The 20,494-nt window shown below is 42.8% G+C and overlaps 1 protein-coding gene across 2 annotated transcripts in view; it reads left to right on the forward strand.

Annotated features, from left to right (window-relative positions):
- Positions 1-20,494, forward strand: part of Dync1li1 (dynein cytoplasmic 1 light intermediate chain 1) — a 34,637-nt gene that overhangs the window by 11,964 nt on the left and 2,179 nt on the right. For both annotated transcript variants that reach the window (XM_055601710.1, XM_055601711.1), the window contains exons 3-12: positions 5,399-5,515; positions 6,298-6,528; positions 9,406-9,575; positions 12,877-12,970; positions 14,345-14,480; positions 14,942-15,053; positions 17,594-17,653; positions 18,592-18,636; positions 19,081-19,201; positions 19,927-20,079. In XM_055601710.1, coding sequence (XP_055457685.1) covers positions 5,399-5,515; positions 6,298-6,528; positions 9,406-9,575; positions 12,877-12,970; positions 14,345-14,480; positions 14,942-15,053; positions 17,594-17,653; positions 18,592-18,636; positions 19,081-19,201; positions 19,927-20,079 — 1,239 coding nt within the window. The remainder of the gene's footprint in view (positions 1-5,398; positions 5,516-6,297; positions 6,529-9,405; positions 9,576-12,876; positions 12,971-14,344; positions 14,481-14,941; positions 15,054-17,593; positions 17,654-18,591; positions 18,637-19,080; positions 19,202-19,926; positions 20,080-20,494) is intronic.

Consider the following 20,494-nt stretch of genomic DNA (forward strand, 5'->3'; position numbering starts at 1 on the left):
GTGCCACTGCCTGGCTTTCCATATTTGAATTTAAGAGTCTGTCTCCCTGGCTTCTGGCATGTGTTCTTTCTAAAATATCTCAACTTCTGTGGCTCCCCATTGTCAGAAGGACAGTTTAACTTTCTTTCACTTTTTTCTTGGTTTTTCGAGACAGGGTTTCTCTGTGTAGCCTTGGCTCTCCTGGACTCACTTTGTAGACCAGCGTGGCCTGGAACTCAGAGAAATCCACCTGCCTCTGCCTCCTTGAATGCTAGGATTACAGGTGTGTGGCACCCCACCCCACCCAGCTCAGTTTAATTCTCTTTATTTTTTTTTTTAAGATTTTATTTATTGTGTGTGTGAGTGCTCTATCTGCATGTATGCCAGTATAGATGGTTGTGAGCCACCATGTGGTTGTTGGGAATTGAATTCAGGACCTCTGGGAGAGCAGATAGTAGTGCTCTTACCAACTGAGCCATCTCTCCAGCCCTTAGTTTAACTTTCTTAAGCCTGTCATGTTGAATTTAACTTACTCCTTTGGTTTACTTTCTACATAGGCCAAGTTGGCCTCAAACTCGAGATCCCACCTCATTTCACAGAGTGCTGGGACTGTAGGCTGTGCCACCATGCCAAGCATTTGTCCTTGTTAGAAGGACACTTTCTTTGCCTGGGTCTCTGCTCTCACTTTCCCTTCCTGAAATGATTAACTCCTGGAGGTTAATGAATCCTGCAAGGTTTGGCTGAAGTGTTGCCTGTCTGACTTCAGGTGTCACCAGGCTCCTTTCTCCTTAGGACAGTGACGTGGCAGGTGGATTTTGTATTTCTAGGGCACGGTTTACGTGCAGGTGCAGATCTCTTAAGCATTTCCATAGCTCTTCCAACATGGTGATTCATACTATTTTTAGCGTGAGAATCTGTTCCAGCCTCCTAAGGTGATATTCTCTTCCTTATAGTTTTCAAGCAATTACAAAGCTATAAGTTAAATGCCACAGTGCTATACAGAGCTAAAAGAATTCACATCACAAGACCAATATAACAAACAATTTTGACATATTCCACTTTGCCTGAGAATTACTGTTATTATCATAGACATTACTGTTTTTGGCCTAATCTGTCGTTTTGATGGCTAGTTCAATAGTATACATAAAAGTAGCAGGAAGTATTTAATTCCCACATTCTTTTTCTTAATTAGGTAAAATTATATGTGCTTGCTGTGCGTAATATGCTCTGTGGGACATATGCACCTTGGACAATGGCTTGTTATGTCATATGTTACAGTCTCGTGATGAGAAGCCTTGACATTTTCTGAGCTGTCATGTCATTCTCCTGTCCATGTGGCCCCTGTGCTGCTGCGTGTTCTAGGCAGTCCCCACTTTGCATGGTGCTGCAAGTCCTGTTGCTTACTGCAGTGCAGGAGAACTCTGATACCACTTTCCCTTTCTATCTAAGACTGATCTTTGTGACTTCTGCCTCACCAGCTCCCCAGATCCTGAGAACCAGCATTCCACACTCTGTTCTATGGGCTTAGCTTCCAGCTCTGTATAGCAGAGAGGTGCCTGTGAAATTTGTTTTTTATGCCTGGCTTATTTCACTTAACATTATGTCCCCTGAGTTCAACCCTGTTTTCACAATTGTCAGGATTTCTTTTATGACTTTGTAGTAATTTGTCATGGTATATATCTATTCTTTTCTTTCTTTAGTTTTTTGAGACAGTTTCTCTGTGTAGCTTTGGCCATTCTGGACTCGCTTTCTAGGCCAGTCTAGCCTCAAACTCACAGAGCTCTGCCTGCTCCTGCCTCTCCAAGTGCTGGGATTACAGGCGTGTACCAACACACCCGGCTTTGTCTTTTTCTTTTTTGAGACAGGCTCTCATGTACCCTAAGCTGTCTTTGAACTCATAAAGTTGAGGCTGGTTTTCAACTCATGGTCTTTCTGCCCTTCAAATCCTAAATGCTGTGATTACAGATATGCACTATGATGCTTGGTTTTCCTGAATTGTTTTTATCCAATAATCTGATGATGACTCTTAAATTGGGTTTTATATCTTGGCATTGTGGATAATGTGCAATGAACAATAGATTGTAAATACTTTTTCAAATAGTGATCTGATTTAATATGTGTGTATGTATAGATGAATGTATGTATACAATGTCAAACTTTTGATACCTATTCATGATTATATTTGCTAATAATGAAGTGTTGAAAAATGATTTGTGAAAATAATCAGTCCTCTGATACAGATGAAATATGGTAGTGAATATTGTAAGGTACCTTCTTTTTGGGGTCCATTAGGGGGTTTGAGGTTTGTAGTATATATAGCCTGGCTATGATTTAACTATGTAGCCCTGGTTACCCTCAAGCTCTCAGCCCATTGCCTCATTCTTCTAAGTGTTGGGATTATAGGCATGCACTACCACTTCTGGTGTGTTTGGTTGTTTTGTTTCTCAACTCGATCAAACTAGAGTCATCTGATAAGAGGGAACTTAACTGAGAAAATGCCTCCATCAGATTGGCCTGTGGGTAGATCTTTGGGACATTTTTTTGATTGATGATTGATGTGGAAAAGCCCAGCCTGCTGTGGACCATGCCTTTCCTGGGCAGATGGGCCTGTGCTGTATAAGAAAGCAAAGGGTGCTGGAGAGATGGCTCAGAGGTTAAGAGCACTGGCTGCTTTTGCAGAAGGCCCAGGTTCAATTCCCAGTACCCATGCAGGCTCACAGAGGCCTGTAACTCCTGTTCCAGGGGGATTTGATGCCCTCTTCTGACCTTTATAGGGTCCAGGCACACACGTGGTGAACAGACATAATATGCAGGCAAAACACTCATACAATAAAAGAAATAAAGATATAAAATAGAAAAGAAAGAAAGCAGAAAGAGCAAGTCAGTAAGCAGCACTTGTTCATGAGCTCTGCTTCAGCTCCTTTTACAGGTCCCTGAGTCCTGCCATGACTTTCCTGCATGATGGACTGTGAGCTGTAAAGTGAAATCAATCCCAATCCCACTCCCATCCCATCATTGCTTCTGCTCATGGTCTTTATTATAGCAATAGAAATATAACTTAGACACTTGGCATCTAGGCTTTTTAAACTTTAATTGTTTGTTTTACTTTTATTATGTTCATATATGTGTGTGTTTGTCTTTGTATGAGTATGTGCTGGTGCCTGTTGGATCCCCCTGGAGCTGGAGTTACAGATAGATGTGAGCCACCAGATGTGGGTACTGAGAAGGAAATTCAGGTCTTCTAACAGAAGCAAGTGCTCTGAACCACTGAGCCATCTCTCCAGCCCCCAAGAACACTTTGATTTGAGTTGGGTATGCCTGTGTCACTTCTGCCTCCACCTGATAGCATGATTAGAAACACAAGTGGGCTGGACGCAGCACTTGGAGACAGAGGTTAAGTGGACCTCTGAGTTTGAGTCCAGCCTGGTATAGAATACAAGTTCTAGGGTAGCTAGTGCTACACTGAAAAACTGATAGAGACAGAGAGAGAGAGAGAGAGAGAGAGAGAGAGAGAGAAAACAGTGGACAGGTGGTCACTGTGATCTGTGACATAATTAAGATGCCGAGGTAGTCAGTCATTCAGAAGATCTGTGACATAGGCACCAGCTTTTGCTGTTGCTGCCTCCTCCTCTTTTTCCTATTCCTCTTCTTTTTGTTTTTGTTTTGAGACAGGGCATCTCTGTTTAGCCTTGGCTGTCCTGGAACTTGATTTGTAGACTAGGCTGGCCTTGAACTCACAGAGATCCACCTGTCTCTGCCTCCCAAGCTAGGGAAATAAGGGTGTGTGCCACCACGCTGGCCCTTCTTCTTCTTAAAACTGAAAGCAGATGGCTCAGCAGTTAAGAGCATTGGCTGCTATTCTAGAGGACTGCTGTTCAATTCCCAGCACCCACATGGCAGCTCACAACCAATCATGTGTAACTAGTTCCAGGAGATCTGATGCCCTCTTCTTATCTCTACTGTCACTAGGCATGCACCTGGTACACAGACGTACATGCAGGCAAAGTGTCAGCATCAATAAAATAAAATAAAATAAAATACATGCAGGCAAAGTGTCAGCATCAATAAAATAAAATAAAATAAAATAAAATAAAATAAAATAAAATAAAATAAAATATAAAATAAAATAAAATATAATATATAATATATAATATAAAATATAATATAAAATATAATATAAAATAAACAATGAAAACATTTGAGACAAGGTCTCATGTAGCCTAGGCTGGTTTCAGACTCAGTTTGTGGTTGTGGCTGACTGTGAACTCCTGAACCTTCTGATCCTACCCACTAAGTACAGGGCTGCAGACAGGCACCCCATACCAGGTCTGTGTGGTGCTGGAAGGGAACCCCGGGCTTTGTGGATGCTAGGCAAGACTCCCAACTGAGTCACATTTCAATCCTTAAATTTTCCATATCTGCCAAGTTTAAATCACACACTTGCCCGCCATTGTTATTTTTAAGGCTATTTCCTGTTTCTATCTGTTCTATATTCCTTCTTTTCTTTTCTCCTGCCCAACTTACTGTTTCTCCTCTGCTCTCCCAACCCCTTGTCCCATGGTCAGTTATGGTTTTGCTCAGCGTCCCAGTTCCCTGTCCTGATCAGTCAAATAAGCCATCTACTCTCCATAATGTGGGCATGACTCAGGTCAGGCCAGTTGTCCCCAGATCATGAGTGGTGGCATTCCTGTAGTCCCAGGTGAGGCAACCAGATTGTAAGTTAGAGACCAACTTGGCCTACACAGTGAGACCTTTGCTCAAAAATAACGGGTAGGGAGTGCTGAGAAATGGCTCAGTGGTTTAGAGCACATCGTTCATGCTGAGAATGTGTGCAACTCCATGTCCAGGGAGATCAAATTCTGTCTGTGGCCTCCATAGACACCTGCACTCATGAGCACATACTGCCCCCACATACACAGAATTTTTGAAGTAAATATTTTTTACTTTAAAAAAGTCGAAAAAGAAGGTGGTGGCTTTGTTATCATCCTTTCCCTCTGCAGATTGTGGTGTACTTTGTAAGCTTGCCTTTACTCTGTTCTTTAAACAAACAAACATGTCTCTACAAAACTGAGATTCTTCAGACTGAGGCTTAGGGAGCCCTTCATCCCTTACAGATGAGTCTAGGATGGTGTAAATGGGGCACTTGCTGAGCCGTGGCCTCCTGCTTTGCCCTCTGTCCCACAGAGGGCCTTTCATAGCAGGATGGACAGGAAGGAAAAGTAATGGCAGTGCGGGGGGGAGGGAGTCCGCTGTGTCGTCTGCTCCTCGCTGGGCAGCTGCCCGCCGGCCCTCCCTTGGATCACTCCTTTGGCCATGCCACTGTAGACGGCTTTCCCATGGTGCCAGAGGGGTGCCTGGTCCATACTGAACTAAACCAGACTTTCCTTTTCCTCGCCTTTCTCTAATGCGTGTTATCTAGGTGAAGATGGAGCTGGGAAAACAAGCTTAATAAGAAAAATGCAGGGAGTAGAGGAGTACAAGAAAGGAAGAGGACTGGAGTATCTGTACCTAAATGTCCATGATGAAGACAGGGACGGTGAGTGTGGCCTCCTGAAGTCAGCTGTGGGCTCTGCTCTTCTCCATCACACTTGTCCAGTTGTCATTGCTCAGCATGGGTTCTGGAATGTCACTTGGATCAGTGAAGAGTTAGGTTGATGTGAAGTTAGGTTTCAGACTGTATGGTTTTGAGCATCTTAGGGTATTCCATGTGCAATGTTTAACCTTCTTGCCATCTTTAAAAAATGGTCTCAGACCCAGGCGGTGATGGTGCATGCCTTTAATCGCAGCACTGGAGAGGCTGAGGCAGATGGATCTCTGTGAGTTCAAGTCCAGCCTGTCTACAGATGGAGACCAGGACAGCAAGTGCTACACAGAGAAACCCTGCCTCAAAAAACAAGACAACACAAAGCAACATAAAACAAAAAACAGTCTCAGTTTCGAGGTTTATTTATGGTGATTGCTTTACCCATCTTTCTTTCACCACTTCCTCATTTTCCTATAATAATGTAATTGTCCCATACTTGCTCTCATTTGCTCAGCACATTTCCTTTTTGAGTGTGTAATTTCTTGAATATGTACAGTTCTGTCTGCCGAGGGTAAAATATAAACATGGTATTTAATGCTTGATTAAGGAATGGGAAATAGAGGAGGGATGCTCTGGTCCTGTAGTTGCCTGTTACTCATTTTAGGCCTTTCTAAATTGTCATATCTGACCCAAATAGTGGAGCCTTATCAGTGCTAACAGACCTCTGCTGTGGATACTTAAATGACCTAATAGTGCTGTAAAGAAACTGTGCGGCTTCTTCCACTCTTTTGTAGATCAGACAAGATGTAATGTGTGGATCTTAGATGGAGACCTGTATCACAAAGGGCTGCTCAAGTTCTCACTGGACGCCCTTTCTCTGAAGGACACTCTGGTCACACTGGTTGTTGACATGTCAAAGCCTTGGACTGCTTTGGATTCCTTACAGAAGTGGGCAAGTGTGGTGAGAGAACATGTTGACAAGCTGAAAATCCCCCCTGAAGAGATGAAAGAAATGGAGCAGAAGTGTGAGTGGCCAAGAAATACCAACATGGCTTCCAATTTCGATGTGTTAGCTGACTATAACAGAGACTGTTCAAGAGCAGTTTGTGCTTTTAAATGCTGAGCCATCTTTCCGGCCTGCCCACCTTAAGTTTGGAGACACGGTCTCTCACTGAGCCTAGAGCTCACATATTTAGTTCTAGCTGCCCAGTGAGCTGCAGACATCTGTTTGTCTCTGCATCTCCAATTGTTTTTTTTCCTTAAAGATTTTATTTGTTTATGTATATGAGTGTTGTATCTGCATTTACACCTGTTTATCAGAAGGGAGCAGCAGATCCCATTATAGGTGGTTGTGAGCTACTATGTGGGTGCTGGGAATTGAACTTGGGACCTCTGGAAGAGCAGCCAGTGCTCTTAACCACTGAGCTATCTCTCCAGCCCCCAATTGTTTTTTTTTTTTTTCTACAAACAAGACTCAGTGAAGGAAATATAATAATGACTACCATTTTGAAATTCAATTTGAATTTTAGTTTTAATATTTAATAAACATAATAGTAAATACTTTGGTAAAAGTGTTTTATTCTTATCAAATGACTGTGTGTGTTTATTTTGAAAGGTCAGTTTTATGGGTAAAAAAATTCGAACCTTCAGTTCCTCTCTTCCCAGCAGTTTTGTGACTATTAGTCTTATCAACTTTGTCAGTGTGAAATACACATGAAAGGATGTTGACATAAGTAAAAAGAAGTTAAGTTGGTTGTTATTTACAGAGTGTGTCAGAGTGTGCAGCTATTGTTTGTGGAATCATTTTCCCTCCTCTCCTCAGTCCCTGTTTGTGCTAGAACCATTGCTTCATGCTTCTGGCTTACAGACTTGTGTGTGTTCTGTATGAATTGTTATGTTATGAATATGCATGTATATTTGTTTGTTTGTTTGTTTTTGGTTCAGTGTCTCCCATTGTAGCTTAGGCTGGACTCAAGCTTGAAGTCTTCTTGCTCTCCTTCTTCAGTGTTGAGACGCAGACCTGTGCCACACACCCGCCTGTCCTAAAGGATTTTAATCCTTAGCTTTCTTCACCGATGGTCATTGCCTGCGGGGGGTAGTTGCCCTCTCCAACACCCTCGCTTCGTGCTTGGGTTAGGACCACGCTTGCTTGTAGTTCACACTCATGTGCGTGGTTTGTATTTGTGTAGGCGTGTGCATATAGATCCCATTTATTTATTTGCTTGTGTTTTGAGACAGGGTCTCTCTGTGTAGCCTTGGCTGTCCTGGAACTCACTCTGTAGACCAGGCTGGCCTCACACTCAGAGCTCCCCCTGCCTCTGCCTCCCAAGTACTAGGATTAAAGGTGTATGCCACCACCGGCCAATAATCCCCTTTCTTTTTGATTTTGTGTATGTATGTGAGAAATGTGCACATGCGGGTGAAGGTCCTATGCCGTCCAGAAGAGGCCTTTGGGTCCCCTGAGCTAGAGGTAGAGCAGGTGAGCTGCCCACGGTGCTGAGAACCAGACTGTTCAAGAGCAGTTTGTGCTTTTAAATGCTGAGCCATCTTTCCGGCCTGCCCACCTTAAGTTTGGAGACACGGTCTCTCACTGAGCCTAGAGCTCACATATTTAGTTCTAGCTGCCCAGTGAGCTGCAGACATCCGTTTGTCTCTGCATCTCCAGAGCTTGGGTTACAGGTATACACCGCTGGGTCTAGCTTTTATATGAGTGCCCAACAAGTTATTTTCCAAATTAACCATCTCCCTAGCCCGTTGGAAACTCCTAACCAGGGAAGGAATTATAGACATGCCTGATTATGACCTGTATTCATGCAGGGCATGGTGGCTCACCCACAATCCCAATAGTCAGGAGGCTGAGTGGGTGGGTAGCAGGCCACTACATAGAGAGAAGCTCTCACAAGAGAAAGAAACACCCAGCTGAGGCGGTGGCTCGCGCCCATAATTCCAGCTCTCTGTAGGCTGAAGCAGGAGAATTTAAGGACAGTCTGAATTACTCCTGCCCCAGGTTATGCTAGGAATACGGTGTGTTCTCCCATTTTCAGTTAGCATTGTTTATTTTATTTTATTTTATTTTATTTTATTTTATTTTATTTTATTTTATTTTATTTTATTTTATTTTATATGTATGGGTGTTTTGCATCTGTGTCTGTCTGTATACCATGTGCATGCAATGACTGTGGAAGGCATCAGGTCCACTGGAACTGAAGTTACAGATGATTGTTAAGACACCATGCTGGGATTTGAACCTGCGTCCCCTGGAAGAGCAGCCAGTGCTCGTAAGTGCTGAGCCATCTCTCCTGCCCCAGCACTATACTTAAGTTGTAAATTTTTTTTCTTCCATGTTTAGTTTTCTCAAATTATTGCAGTGACCTTCCTTTAGAGGTCGTCCGTGCATGCATGTTCTCGTGTGTGTGTGTGTGTGTGTGTGTGTGTGTGTGTGTGTGATGCACAGGTGTTTAGAATATATGCAGGAGACACACTAAAGACAATGAATCATATTTTTTGCCTGTGTGTGGATCCAAGTGCAACTCCATGTGGAGGTCAGAGAACAATTTGCAGGAGTTGGTTCTCTCCTCCCACTCCGTGGGTCCCAGGTATCAGGCCCAGGCATCAGGCTTGGCAGCAGCTACCTGGAGCCACTCTCTGGCCTTCAAAGTCTCACACACCTAACTAGACCTACACGGAGCCCACTGTGTAGAGCCCTTAGTGTGGAAATGTGCTGAAAATCAGTCAGCGGACCTGTTCTTTGTGTGCCTTTCTTTTGTATGCATAGTTTTTTTAATCTTTTGTTTGTTTGTTTATTTCTCTTCCTATGTAAGATGGTGTTTGAGCCTACAGAAGACAGACTTGTATTGTGGCAGAAATAGTGCCATTTCTGAACTGTTTCCTTTGACTTGCAGTGATTAGAGACTTCCAGGAATATGTGGAGCCAGGAGAAGACTTCCCAGCTTCTCCTCAGCGAAGAACCACGGCTGCACAGGAGGATAGAGACGATAGCGTCGTCTTGCCCCTGGGTGCAGACACACTCACACACAACCTGGGCCTCCCAGTGCTCGTAGTGTGTACAAAGGTTAGTTTGCTTTCCGAGTGTCTTGTAGAATGTGCAGCATCTTGTTTTGGGGTGTTAGTTTTCCTAGTTGACTCACTTTCTGTTGAGACAAGGTCATGTGTGTCTATAGGCTGTCGTCAGATTCCCTTTCCTTATGTTCTGGTTCCGGGAGATGTGTGTGCTAACATGCTAATGAAGTGTTTGGGGTCTGAAACAGTTTCTTTGAAAGAAAATGGTATTTCAAATTCACTTTGTGGTTGAACTTCATTTTCATAATTTCAGTTAGACCTCACTGTACTTTTAGTTCCTTAGAAATAGTTTCAGGTGAAATGATAATGATACTTTTATTGTTAATTTAGTTTGCTTATTCTGTTTTATGTCTCTGGGTGTTTTGCTTATTTGGATGTTTGTGTACCATGTGCATGTAGTGCCCTCATTAGCCAGAAGAGGGCACCAGATCTCCTGGTCCTGAAGTTTAAATGATTGTGAGCTGCCGTGTGGGCGCTGAGAGTTGAACCTGGATCTTCTGGAAGAGCAGCCAGTGCTCTTGTCTCCAGAACCGTCTCTTCAGTCCCCAGCAGCTTTTTATTTTTATAAGTAAAATGCCTTTCTTTTTGTTTTTTGTTCATTTGCTTTGTTTTGAGACAGGATCTTCTCGTCTAACCTTACTGTCTAACTCTTTCCTCTGTCCCCAGCGCTAGGATTAAAGGCCTGTATCGCTGCAGCATCTTAAAATGTATCTCAACATCACGCTTTCTTATACTAATTTCTCTTCTCTTCTCTTCTCTCTCTTCTCTTCATTCCTTTCTTTCTTTTTGTTTGGTTTGGTTTTGTTGTTTTGAGGAAGGGTTTCTCTGTGTAGCCCTAGCTGTTCTGGAACTCACTCTGTAGACCAGGCTTTTAACTCCTTGTATCACCTGTTACATTATGTTAATATGCCATTATTAAGAACTTGTTATTTGTGTGTTTATTAAAAGGTGCTGACAGAATCACTGTTTTCAGAATTCTGTTAGCTTCCTGGGCATGGTGGTTCACAACAGGATCCCAGCTTCAGGAATCGGGAGGCTCATGAGTTCAAGACTAGCCAGGGCTAGCTACATAGCCAGACCTTATCTCATAAGTACAAAATAAACTAAAATTTCTGTTAACTTAGTTCTTTTATTGAATATATTTTGTAATGAAAAGATACTTCTTATAAAGCATAATGTATCCTCCAAGCCCATTTTCTCCCCTTGGTGCTGAGTAATGTGTTTTTACTGTTGTCCATTGTGGAATAGTGGAGAAAGTGTCAGGACATAACTGTTCTATTCCATTCCACGAAATACAGGGCCTTGTATATGCTACTAACCTAAACCTAAAGGCCTAAAATTATCCCTGGCCTTCATGCCATGGAAAAAGCATGTAATGAGATGAAGGTTCAGAATTTGTTCATCTTTGGGATAAAAATTATTAAAAACAAACAGACAGCAACAAAAACAGAAACAGTAGATTGCTGTGAGATAAAAACCAGCCTGGTCTACAGATTGAGTTCTAAGACAGCTAGGGCTACGTGCCCCTGTACCAGGGGTGAGGGTTAGGGGTAAATGAAATTAATGTTTGGACCTAACACTTAACAAACAGTTTTCCGTAGCCAGGCGTGGTGGTGCACGTCTTTAATCCTAGCACTCGGGATGCAGAGGCAGACAGATCTTTGTGAGAATGAGGCCAGCCTGGTCTACAAAGCGAGTCCAGGGCAACCAAGGCTACACAGAGAAATCCTGTCTCGAAAAACTAAAAAAAAAAAAAAAAAAGTCTCCCTATGTTCAGTCTTAAAAGTTTTTATTATTATTTAATTTATGTGTGTTTGAGCTTTTCTATAGTGACCATGTAGAGGTCAGAGGACAGTTTGTGGGCAGTGATTGGGAACTGAGATAGGATGTCAGGCTTACTGCAAGTGTCACCTTCACCATTGTCATTCTTGAAGCTGATGTGGTTGAGGACACACATTCTTGGCATTCTTATACTTTTTGTTTTGTTTTCTTTCCCCCATCCTTTTTTGAGCTCATATGCTAAAGTACACCTGAAGGTGTCTTGGATTTATGCTATGTAGGAGTGCTCTGTCTGCATGTACACCTGCAGGCCAGGAGAGGGCACCAGATTCCAGCATAGAATGTGAGCATGGCTGTGAGCCACCATGTAGTTGCTGGAAATGGAACTCAGGACCTCAGCAAGAGTGGGCAGCCAGTGCTCTTAACTACTGAGCCATCTCTCCACCCTTCGGTTTACCCTTTTTAAGAAGTGAGAGCATGCTGGGAATTAAACCTAGGGCCTCACACATCCTCTGCCGCTGAGCTACATCTCCAGTCACTTACTGAGATTAAAAACTATTTCCTGCCATACTCCACCAGAAAGTACCAGTCAGTCGGCAGTACAATGAAACGTCTTTAATCATTTGAAATGCCACTCATGAAAGTGGGCAAGCAGGCACTCAAGATTATGTAGGAACACTTCTATGATGTGTGATAACAAACCTACCTGTGAAATTTGACTCCAACTAATGTTACATGTAATAATTAACAGTATAAATTTTACTTTATTTTTATATTTTACACCTTCAATTTAGAAGGGTTTTGGTGAAATTATGTGGACGTTCTGGTGTTTGAACATGCCTCCTTTACATTGTCCTTAGTGTTTGTTTGTTCTCTATCTGCCCCTGCATGTCAGAAAGGGGCATCAGATCCCAGTGTAGATGGTTGTGAGCTACCATGTGGTTGCTGGGAATATGAACTCAGGACCTCTGGAAGAGCAGACAGTGTTCTTAACCACTGAGCCATCTCTCCAGCCCTTTAGTGTTTTTCTATAGTGAGGAAGAATTAACTCCTGCTCATTGTGCAGGTGGCTTTTCAGGCCAGCTTCATTTTGTTATTGAGATTGTGATGAGGTGATTGAAGCACCAGGAATGGGATGAGGCCACAGGTGGAAGGGATACGCGCTGTTTTCTGTAGCGCTGACATAGGCGAGATGGATTCATTCATCCTAGGAGATAGTGGCCGAATGGCAAATGTGACCACTGGACATACGTCTGTTGGTCTCCATTCTTTCATGTATTGAAACTGTCAGGAGCATCCTGGCCTGGTCAGACTGAGTGTAACGCAGAAGCCAGCACTGTCAACGATGTCTCTGCTGATCTTCCAGGGCCTGCTCCTCATTTACCATGTGTGCTGGTAACTTATGTTCTCTTGTCAACTGTTGAACTGTTTGGTTGTTTAAATTGTCCTGTTGGAGTTCAGTGTTTAAATTAAAGTTACCGGAATGCCATCTTATGATTGGTTTATCTCCACAGTGTGATGCCATTAGTGTATTGGAGAAAGAACATGACTACAGAGATGAACACTTTGATTTTATTCAGTCACACATCCGCAAGTTCTGTTTACAGTGTATCCTTTAACTGTAGAGTGCCTACCAGGCAAAACAATTAGGATGGACTTTAAAACTTCTGGGAACATTGTTCCACCTCTCCCTGCTCCCCAGCTCACTTGCATCTGGTGGTCTAAAGTGTTGGTACTGTTCTCTCTCTGCTTTCTGGATGACATGGGAGAAACAGATTGACTCAAGGCCAGTCCTGTGGAGACTCTGTCTCAGTCTTCACTGAGCCCTTGAGAGAGGCTCAGAGGTACAACGGGCTTCTACAGGACACAAAGGTATCTGCTGAGAGGATGAGCAGGAAATCTCTAGTCTTGATGGAGGCTGGCTTATTTTTTTCTAGAGTTTTGGTGTGTGTGTGTGTGTGTGTGTGTGTGTGTGTGTGTGTGTGTGTGTGCGCGCGCCTCCAAGTACCCTTACACTCAGCTCTGGGTGGAACCTTTTCATAGCAGGCTCTCCCTTTTGAAAGCCATCTGGATCAGCATCTACTTTTCATTTTAAACAGACACATTGCTTCAGTTCATGTGAGCTGAAGAAAAGAGAGGCATTAGAGAAGCCTCTTGTTTATAGTAGCACAGTAAAGGGATGGGTCGTTTAGAAATTGGGGAAAAGATTGGGGACAGTAGCGCAGTAATGGCTCTTTCCTGCTCTGTTACAGTGTGAAGCGAGTATTCAAATGTGCAGTGTTAATTTGCCGTGTTTAAATAATTGTGCTTAAGAAAAATAACTGTCAGCTTGTGGTGGTTTGAGTGAGATGTCTCCTGCATGTGTTTGAACATGTGGTTCCATGTTGGTCCTGCTTCTGGATGAGGGTTTGATGGTGTGGCTTTGCTGAGGAAAGTGTGTCACTGGGTTTTGTGTGGGGCATAGCCTGTAACCCAAGTGCTTGTAGACTGACACAGGAGGCTTTTTTTTAATTACTAATATTTAATTTTTTAGAGACAGGGTGTTTGTGTGTGTGTGTGTGTGTGTGTGTGTAGCCCTGGATGTCCTGGAACACTCTCTGTATACCAGAGCTGGCCTCAAACTCAGACATCTGCCTGCCTCTGCCTCCAAGTGCTGGGATTAAAGGCCTGCACCACCACTGCCCAGCTGAATTATTATTGTTGTTGTTGTTATTATTATTATTATTATTTGAGGCAGGCTCACTTGTATCACATACTGGCCTCAAACTAGTCTGTGTAGCTGAAGATGACTTTGAACTTGTGATCCTCCTTGTTCTCCTTCCTGAGTTCTGGGTAATTCAGAATTTGCTAACTGTATCATCACATTAAATATCCTTTGCATTTCCTCCTGAGCCACTGCCCATATATGTACGTCTTAAGATGAAAACAAGGTTTATGGTGGCTTCATGAATTTCATACAATTTTCCTTAATGTGATGGTTAGATGGTGCAGCACTTATTTATACTTCAGTAAAAGAGAACAAGAACATAGACTTAGTTTATAAATACATCGTCCAGAAGCTGTACGGGTTCCCCTACAAGATTCCTGCAGTGGTGGTGGAGAAGGATGCAGTGTTCATGTAAGTGTGCTCAAAGCAGTTTCTCCTGCGGTGTCACCCTGTCTCTGGGTTCAGTTCTGAGCTGGTGTCTGAGGCCTGTGGGATGAGTGGATGGGGATAGTTTGGTTATCAGCGCCTGGACCAGCATCTCATTGCCTTGCTGTTCTACCACCTGTCTTTTGCAAGTTCTGTGCTATTGCAGCTAAATTGCCTGTGAAGTGCCTTATTAGTCACTTCCTTAGCTGGAACATGGGTGGGTTTACTTCTTTCCTGGGAGGGCCTGGTAGAATGCTTCCCTAGCATGCATGAGTTCCTGCCTTTGATCCCTGGGGCTGTACTCAGTGGGAGAGCATTCCACTGCATGGCAAAGCCCTAGCATCTCTCCCTAATGCTGCTCCCCTGGCTCCCCAAAAGTGCTTTGTGGGTTAAGTGAAAAAATTGATGGTACAACGTTTGATAGTTTTATGTGCATTTCTCTCTAGTCCAGCAGGGTGGGATAATGATAAGAAAATAGGAATATTACATGAAAATTTTCAAACTTTGAAAGTAGAAGATAATTTTGAAGACATCATAACCAAACCACCTGTCCGAAAGGTAAGCCTCAGAAAATGGTTCTACTCTGTAGACTTAGGCTGAGAATAGGGTAGTCTGTTGTGTTAAGGGCACAGGAAGAAGACATTTTCATTTGCTGCCAGGAGAGTTGCTGAGTCTCATGCCCCTGCCCCAGCAAGTGTCAGTCGACCTCTCAGTCGCCCAACATTGGTTTTTGCACACTTACATTTGCTGATGCTAGTACAGAATCTATTTCTAACATACTTTGGAGGCCACAGCTTGGCCTGAGTGAATACGTAGATCTTGAGCAGTTAAAGTACATGGAAGCTGTGGACTCCTGAGACTACAGCTCTTCCCAGAGCCAAGAAAAATTACAGTCATTACAGTCATTTTCTCCTTTCTACCTTTGAGGCATATCTTGGATCTTGACCGTAGTTACTGATTACCTGTATTGGCTCATAGCTATCCATTTTGGTTTAGTCTTGACTAAAGCTTTATTTTATGACTGTTAAGTGAGGTTCCAGAAGGTTTTCTTATGTGTACATCTTAACTTTGTATTAAGATATATATATATATCTTCAGTAGATATAGACATTTCAGAATGTGACATAAGATGTATATTTACTTGTAATCCTCTTCAAAGATTTTGTTTTGTTTTGTTTTTTGAGACAGGATTTCTCGATGTAGCCTTTGATGTCCTGGACTCACTTTGTAGACTAGGCTGTCCTCAAAATGTGAGAGATCCACCTGCCTCTGCCTTGCAAGTGCTGGGTTTAAAGGTGTATGGCACCACGCCGTGCTAATCCTCCTCAAAGAGTTAACCCAGCATTTTAGGAAAGAATAATCTTTTCTTTATATTTTATTTGTTTTTGTTTTTTGAAAGAATAATCTTGATGTGATACATATTATGAACCTTATTGAATTGCAGTATTCACACTTTATGCATCTTGTCTTCTGTGTGTGGGTTGTTAGTGGTAAGAAAGCAAGTGCTAGTGGAAATGAATCATCGTCTTAATTTGTTTTGGATAGCTATTGAAAGAAATACACACACCAAAAAAAAGAAAACCATACAAAAAAATGATGCCCTTTTTCTTTGTGTCTAGGCGTGTGTGTTGCTGTGGGGGTGTGTACACAGGTACATAGTTGCCTAGAGAGGTTAGGAGAGGGCATTGGAGTTACAGTGAGTTGTGAGCTGCCCCAAAGTTGGTGTTGGAAGCCAAACTCTGGTCCTTTGTAAGTTCAGTAAGCATTTTTAAGTGCTGGGCCATTTCTCCAGAGTCCCCACCCTTCCAGCAAACATGATTAAGCTTTATGGTATCCTTTTCTTTTATTCGTTGCACTCAGGCAAAAGTTTAGGTCTAGAGTGCTAACTAGGAAGGAGGACACACATAAAATGATAAGCTGATATATAGCAGGGCCTGGTGGTATGCATCTGTAATCCCAGCTCTTTAGAAGCAGAGCTGGGAGAATTGTCACATGTTTGAGGCCAGCCTGATCTACATAATGAGTTCTAAGCCAGCCTAGACTGCAGAGTGAGATCTATCTTAAAACAGTAACATGAGAGCTGGAGAGATGGCTCAGAGGTTAAGAACACTAGCTGTTCTTCCAAAGGTCCTGAGTTCATTTCCCAGTAACCACATAGTGGCTCATAGTCATCTATAGTGAAATCTGGTGCCCTCTTTTGACATGCAGAAGTACACACAGACAGAACATTGTATAAATGATAAATCAAAACAAAAACAAACAAAACAGTATGAGGTCTAATTTGTAGGTCATTTATCAAGTGTTGTTGAAATCTATTTGAAGTGGGATGTGGAGATGGACTAGGCAAAGACTGGGCCTGAAGCCCACTCTGATAGGAAGGGAGAATGTGATAAAGCCCTTGCCTAGTGTCTGAGGCTCTGGGTTCCTCCCCACCACCTTAAACCACATAGCAAAAAGAAGAGGCTGTTTCAGAGGTGAAGGCTCTGAAAGTGTACATGCCCCAGTGCAGGAGTGTACATAGAAGACAGAAGCTGAGAAGAGCTGAGAGGTGGGCAGGTGTGGAAGTGAGAGGCAGCTAAGACCCTGGGGGCTTCACTGAGGCTGCAGTGAGATTCTTTCACAGTGAGGTGGGCAGTGGTGTGGAATTGGAACAGAAGAGTGACGTAATGTGACTCAATCTTTGAAAGGCTCACAGCCTCTGTAGAAGAAGCAAATTGGTCATATTTGTGATTTTTGCGGATTCTTCTCAGGTAGAAGAGTGTTTTATTTTTATTTTAGGGAAAGCAGGGACAAATTGCATTCACCCACTGAGATATTCCTGACTCATTTAGAACACCCATTGCTGGACATCAAATTGAGTAAGCATGGCTGAAAGTCCTGTGGCTGTAGGGTTGAGCTGTTCAATAGAGTAGTCACTGGTCATATGATATGTAGCTTTCAGTGTAAAGCTACCAAAATTACACAGCCATATTAGGACGTCACTTATGTCACTTAAGTTCTTGAATTGTCTTTCAGTTAATTTCAGTCACACTGTCAGTAATTGGTGGTGTTAGCAATTACCGACTACGTACTCATGTCATTCAACTTCTCGCTTTCAGTTTGTGCATGAGAAGGAGATTATGGCAGAAGATGACCAAGTGTTCCTTATGAAGCTACAGGTATGACGCTGCATTAGAGGTGGTCTTAGGTGGAACCAGTTTTGCAAAGATGATTTCATTTGCCTTCAAGCCCTATGTATATTTGTATAACTATCATGTACTTACATTTACTGCTTTTTTATCTATTGCATGTATGTGATATGGGGCTGAGATATGCATGTATGTCACAGCTCCTGTATTGTCAGAGGACAGCTTTGGGGTTAGTCCTCCTGGGGCTTGAACTCAGGTCATCAGGGTAGATGGCAAATGTCTCTACACCCTTAACCATCATGTCAGGGATTTATTTTAATTTTTTAAAACTTAAATGAATTACTAATATTTTTTAGATTCATTTTATGTGTGTGAATGTTTTGCCTGCATATATATTTGTGTACCATGTATGTGTCTGATGCCCAAGGAGGTCAGAAGAGAGCTGTAGGATCTCCTAGAACTGGAGTTTGCATGATTATAAGCTACTGTATGGGTGCTGGGAATCGAACCCAGGTCCTCTGGAAGAACAAGAAGGTCTCCTAACTGCTGTCTTGAAAAATAAGTTGGGGGCTGGAGAGATGGTTCAGAGGTTAACAGCACTGGCTGTTCTTCCAAATGTCCTGAGCTGGATTCCCAGCAAGCAACCACATAGTGGCTCACAACCATCTATAATGACTCTGGTGCCCTCTTCTGGCCTGCAGGCATAGATACAGGCATAATACAGTATAAATGAATGAATCTTAGAAAAAAAGGAAGAAAAAGAAGTTAAGGGCTGGAGAGATGAATGGCTCAGTGGTTAAGAGTACTGGAAGAGCAGGTGTACAAGCAGATAGATAACTCATACAAATAAGTAAATAAATAAATCTTTAAAAAAAAGAAAAGAAAAAAGTGAAGCTGTGCATATTTTCTTTAAAAAGACAGTAATGTAGACTATGAATGTTTAAACTAGAAATCTTTTTTTTCCCCAGTCTCTTTTAGCAAAGCAACCACCAACTGCAGCTGGAAGGCCTGTGGTCAGTATTACAGTAATTCTCTTAATCACACGAGAGTGCGTTTGCTTGCACGCTCGCGGACACACACGCACACGCACACCCACACCCACACGGGTGTGCTTCAGAATCAACTTCAGTTGCTCTTCTGGAATTGTGAGATGTTTTTAGAGAACCTGTACTCCTTTTTAGAACATTGAAATGTAAATATCTTTAGTGTTTATTTCTTACCAGTCACTGTATAAGCCGTGCGTGCGTGTGTGTGTGTGTGTGTGTGTGTGTGTGTGTGTGTGTGTGCAGTGATTGGTATCCTAAAACATGATGGCTGTGGTAATGGGATTATTAGCATTTTTATCAATAAATTGTAGTGTAAAATCTAGTAGAATAGGTGGGGACTGTAGCAGAGTGATTTTTAATATTATAAAAGTTTTAATTCTTAATATTTGTTCTCTTCCCATTTTTACCTAGGATGCATCACCAAGAGTCCCTGGCGGTTCCCCTAGAACACCAAACAGATCTGTGTCATCCAATGTAACCAGCGTGTCCTCCATCCCTGGTGGAACAAAAAAAATTGATCCAAACATGAAAGGTATGGCCCTGTCTCCCGGAAAAGGCCATTTTATAATGACCACACTTGTTTGGAGGCCGCTTAAATGTTTCCCTTTTCTTCTCCATGCTCTAAGCTTTGTTTGGGAGCTAGGAGCTCAAATTCTTGTAAACATGACAGTATCCTCTCAGTGCGTCACTGCTCATTTTGAAAGCTTTAGTTAGACTGTAGGAAACCACTGGAGAAAGGAATTTTGATAGTCAATAGGTAATGTAGGGTTAGTGAAATGGTTTGGCTGGTAAAGGCACTTGCCATCAAGCTGCAACCAGAGTTCAGTCCCCTAGAGCCACCCACATGATGAAAGGAGAGAACCATCCCTGTGCATTGCCCTGTAATCTATACACACACACACACACACACACACACACTGATATAAATGAAATAATACTTTTGACCCTTTGAAATACCACTGTAGAGCTGGCGAGATGGTTTAGCAAGTAAAGAGCTTGCTGCAGGAGCCTAGCACCATGAGTGCTGTCCCAACACATGTAAAGGTGGAAGGAGAGAACCAACTCCATCAAGTTCTCCGTCCTCGCACGTGCAGTGTGATGTCACATACACTCCCACTCTCATGCTCAACACACGTCAACACGTGCACAGTAATAATAAATAAAATCTTGTGATTGCTTTCTGTATGAGTAGCTTTTAATATTTTATGGAAAACTAACTCTTTGTTCTAAAAGGCTTTTTGTTTGTTTGTGTCCTAGCTGGAGCAACGAGTGAAGGCGTCCTGGCAAATTTCTTCAACAGTCTGTTGAGTAAGAAGACTGGCTCTCCTGGAGGCCCTGGGGTCGGAGGGAGTCCTGGAGGAGGGGCTGCCAGTGGAAGCACCAGTTTGCCGCCATCTGCCAAAAAGTCAGGTAGAGACTCCCGAGCAGGGCGCTGTTCTTGGACATAGCCCTGATGAGTGTGGTATGCACGTGCCTTTAGAAACTGTCATAGGGTCCAATTTCAGACCGTGTTCATCTCTCAAAAATAAGTCAAACTTTCATGCCTTCCAGGCACTAGGCCACAAAGCCTTCTGTCTGGGACTGCCTAGCTGGGCATTCGTACACTACAGTCTTAGCAGTGGGTCTTGTTTTCTGTGCTTCTGAGGTTCCTTCATGTACTAACCTGTGTCAGAGCTTCCTTTTTCTTCATGGCTCAGTAATACACCAGTGTGTGGATAAGCCACTTTTTATTTAGCTATCCTTTCTTTCTTCCTTTCTTCCTTTCTTCCTTCCTTCCTTTCCTTCCTTCCTTCCTTCCTTCCTTCCTTCCTTCCTTCCTTCCTTC

This window comes from Psammomys obesus, unplaced genomic scaffold (assembly GCF_907164565.1).
Source record: "Psammomys obesus unplaced genomic scaffold, mPsaObe1.curated_primary_1811, whole genome shotgun sequence".
Classification (NCBI taxonomy): domain Eukaryota; kingdom Metazoa; phylum Chordata; class Mammalia; order Rodentia; family Muridae; genus Psammomys; species Psammomys obesus.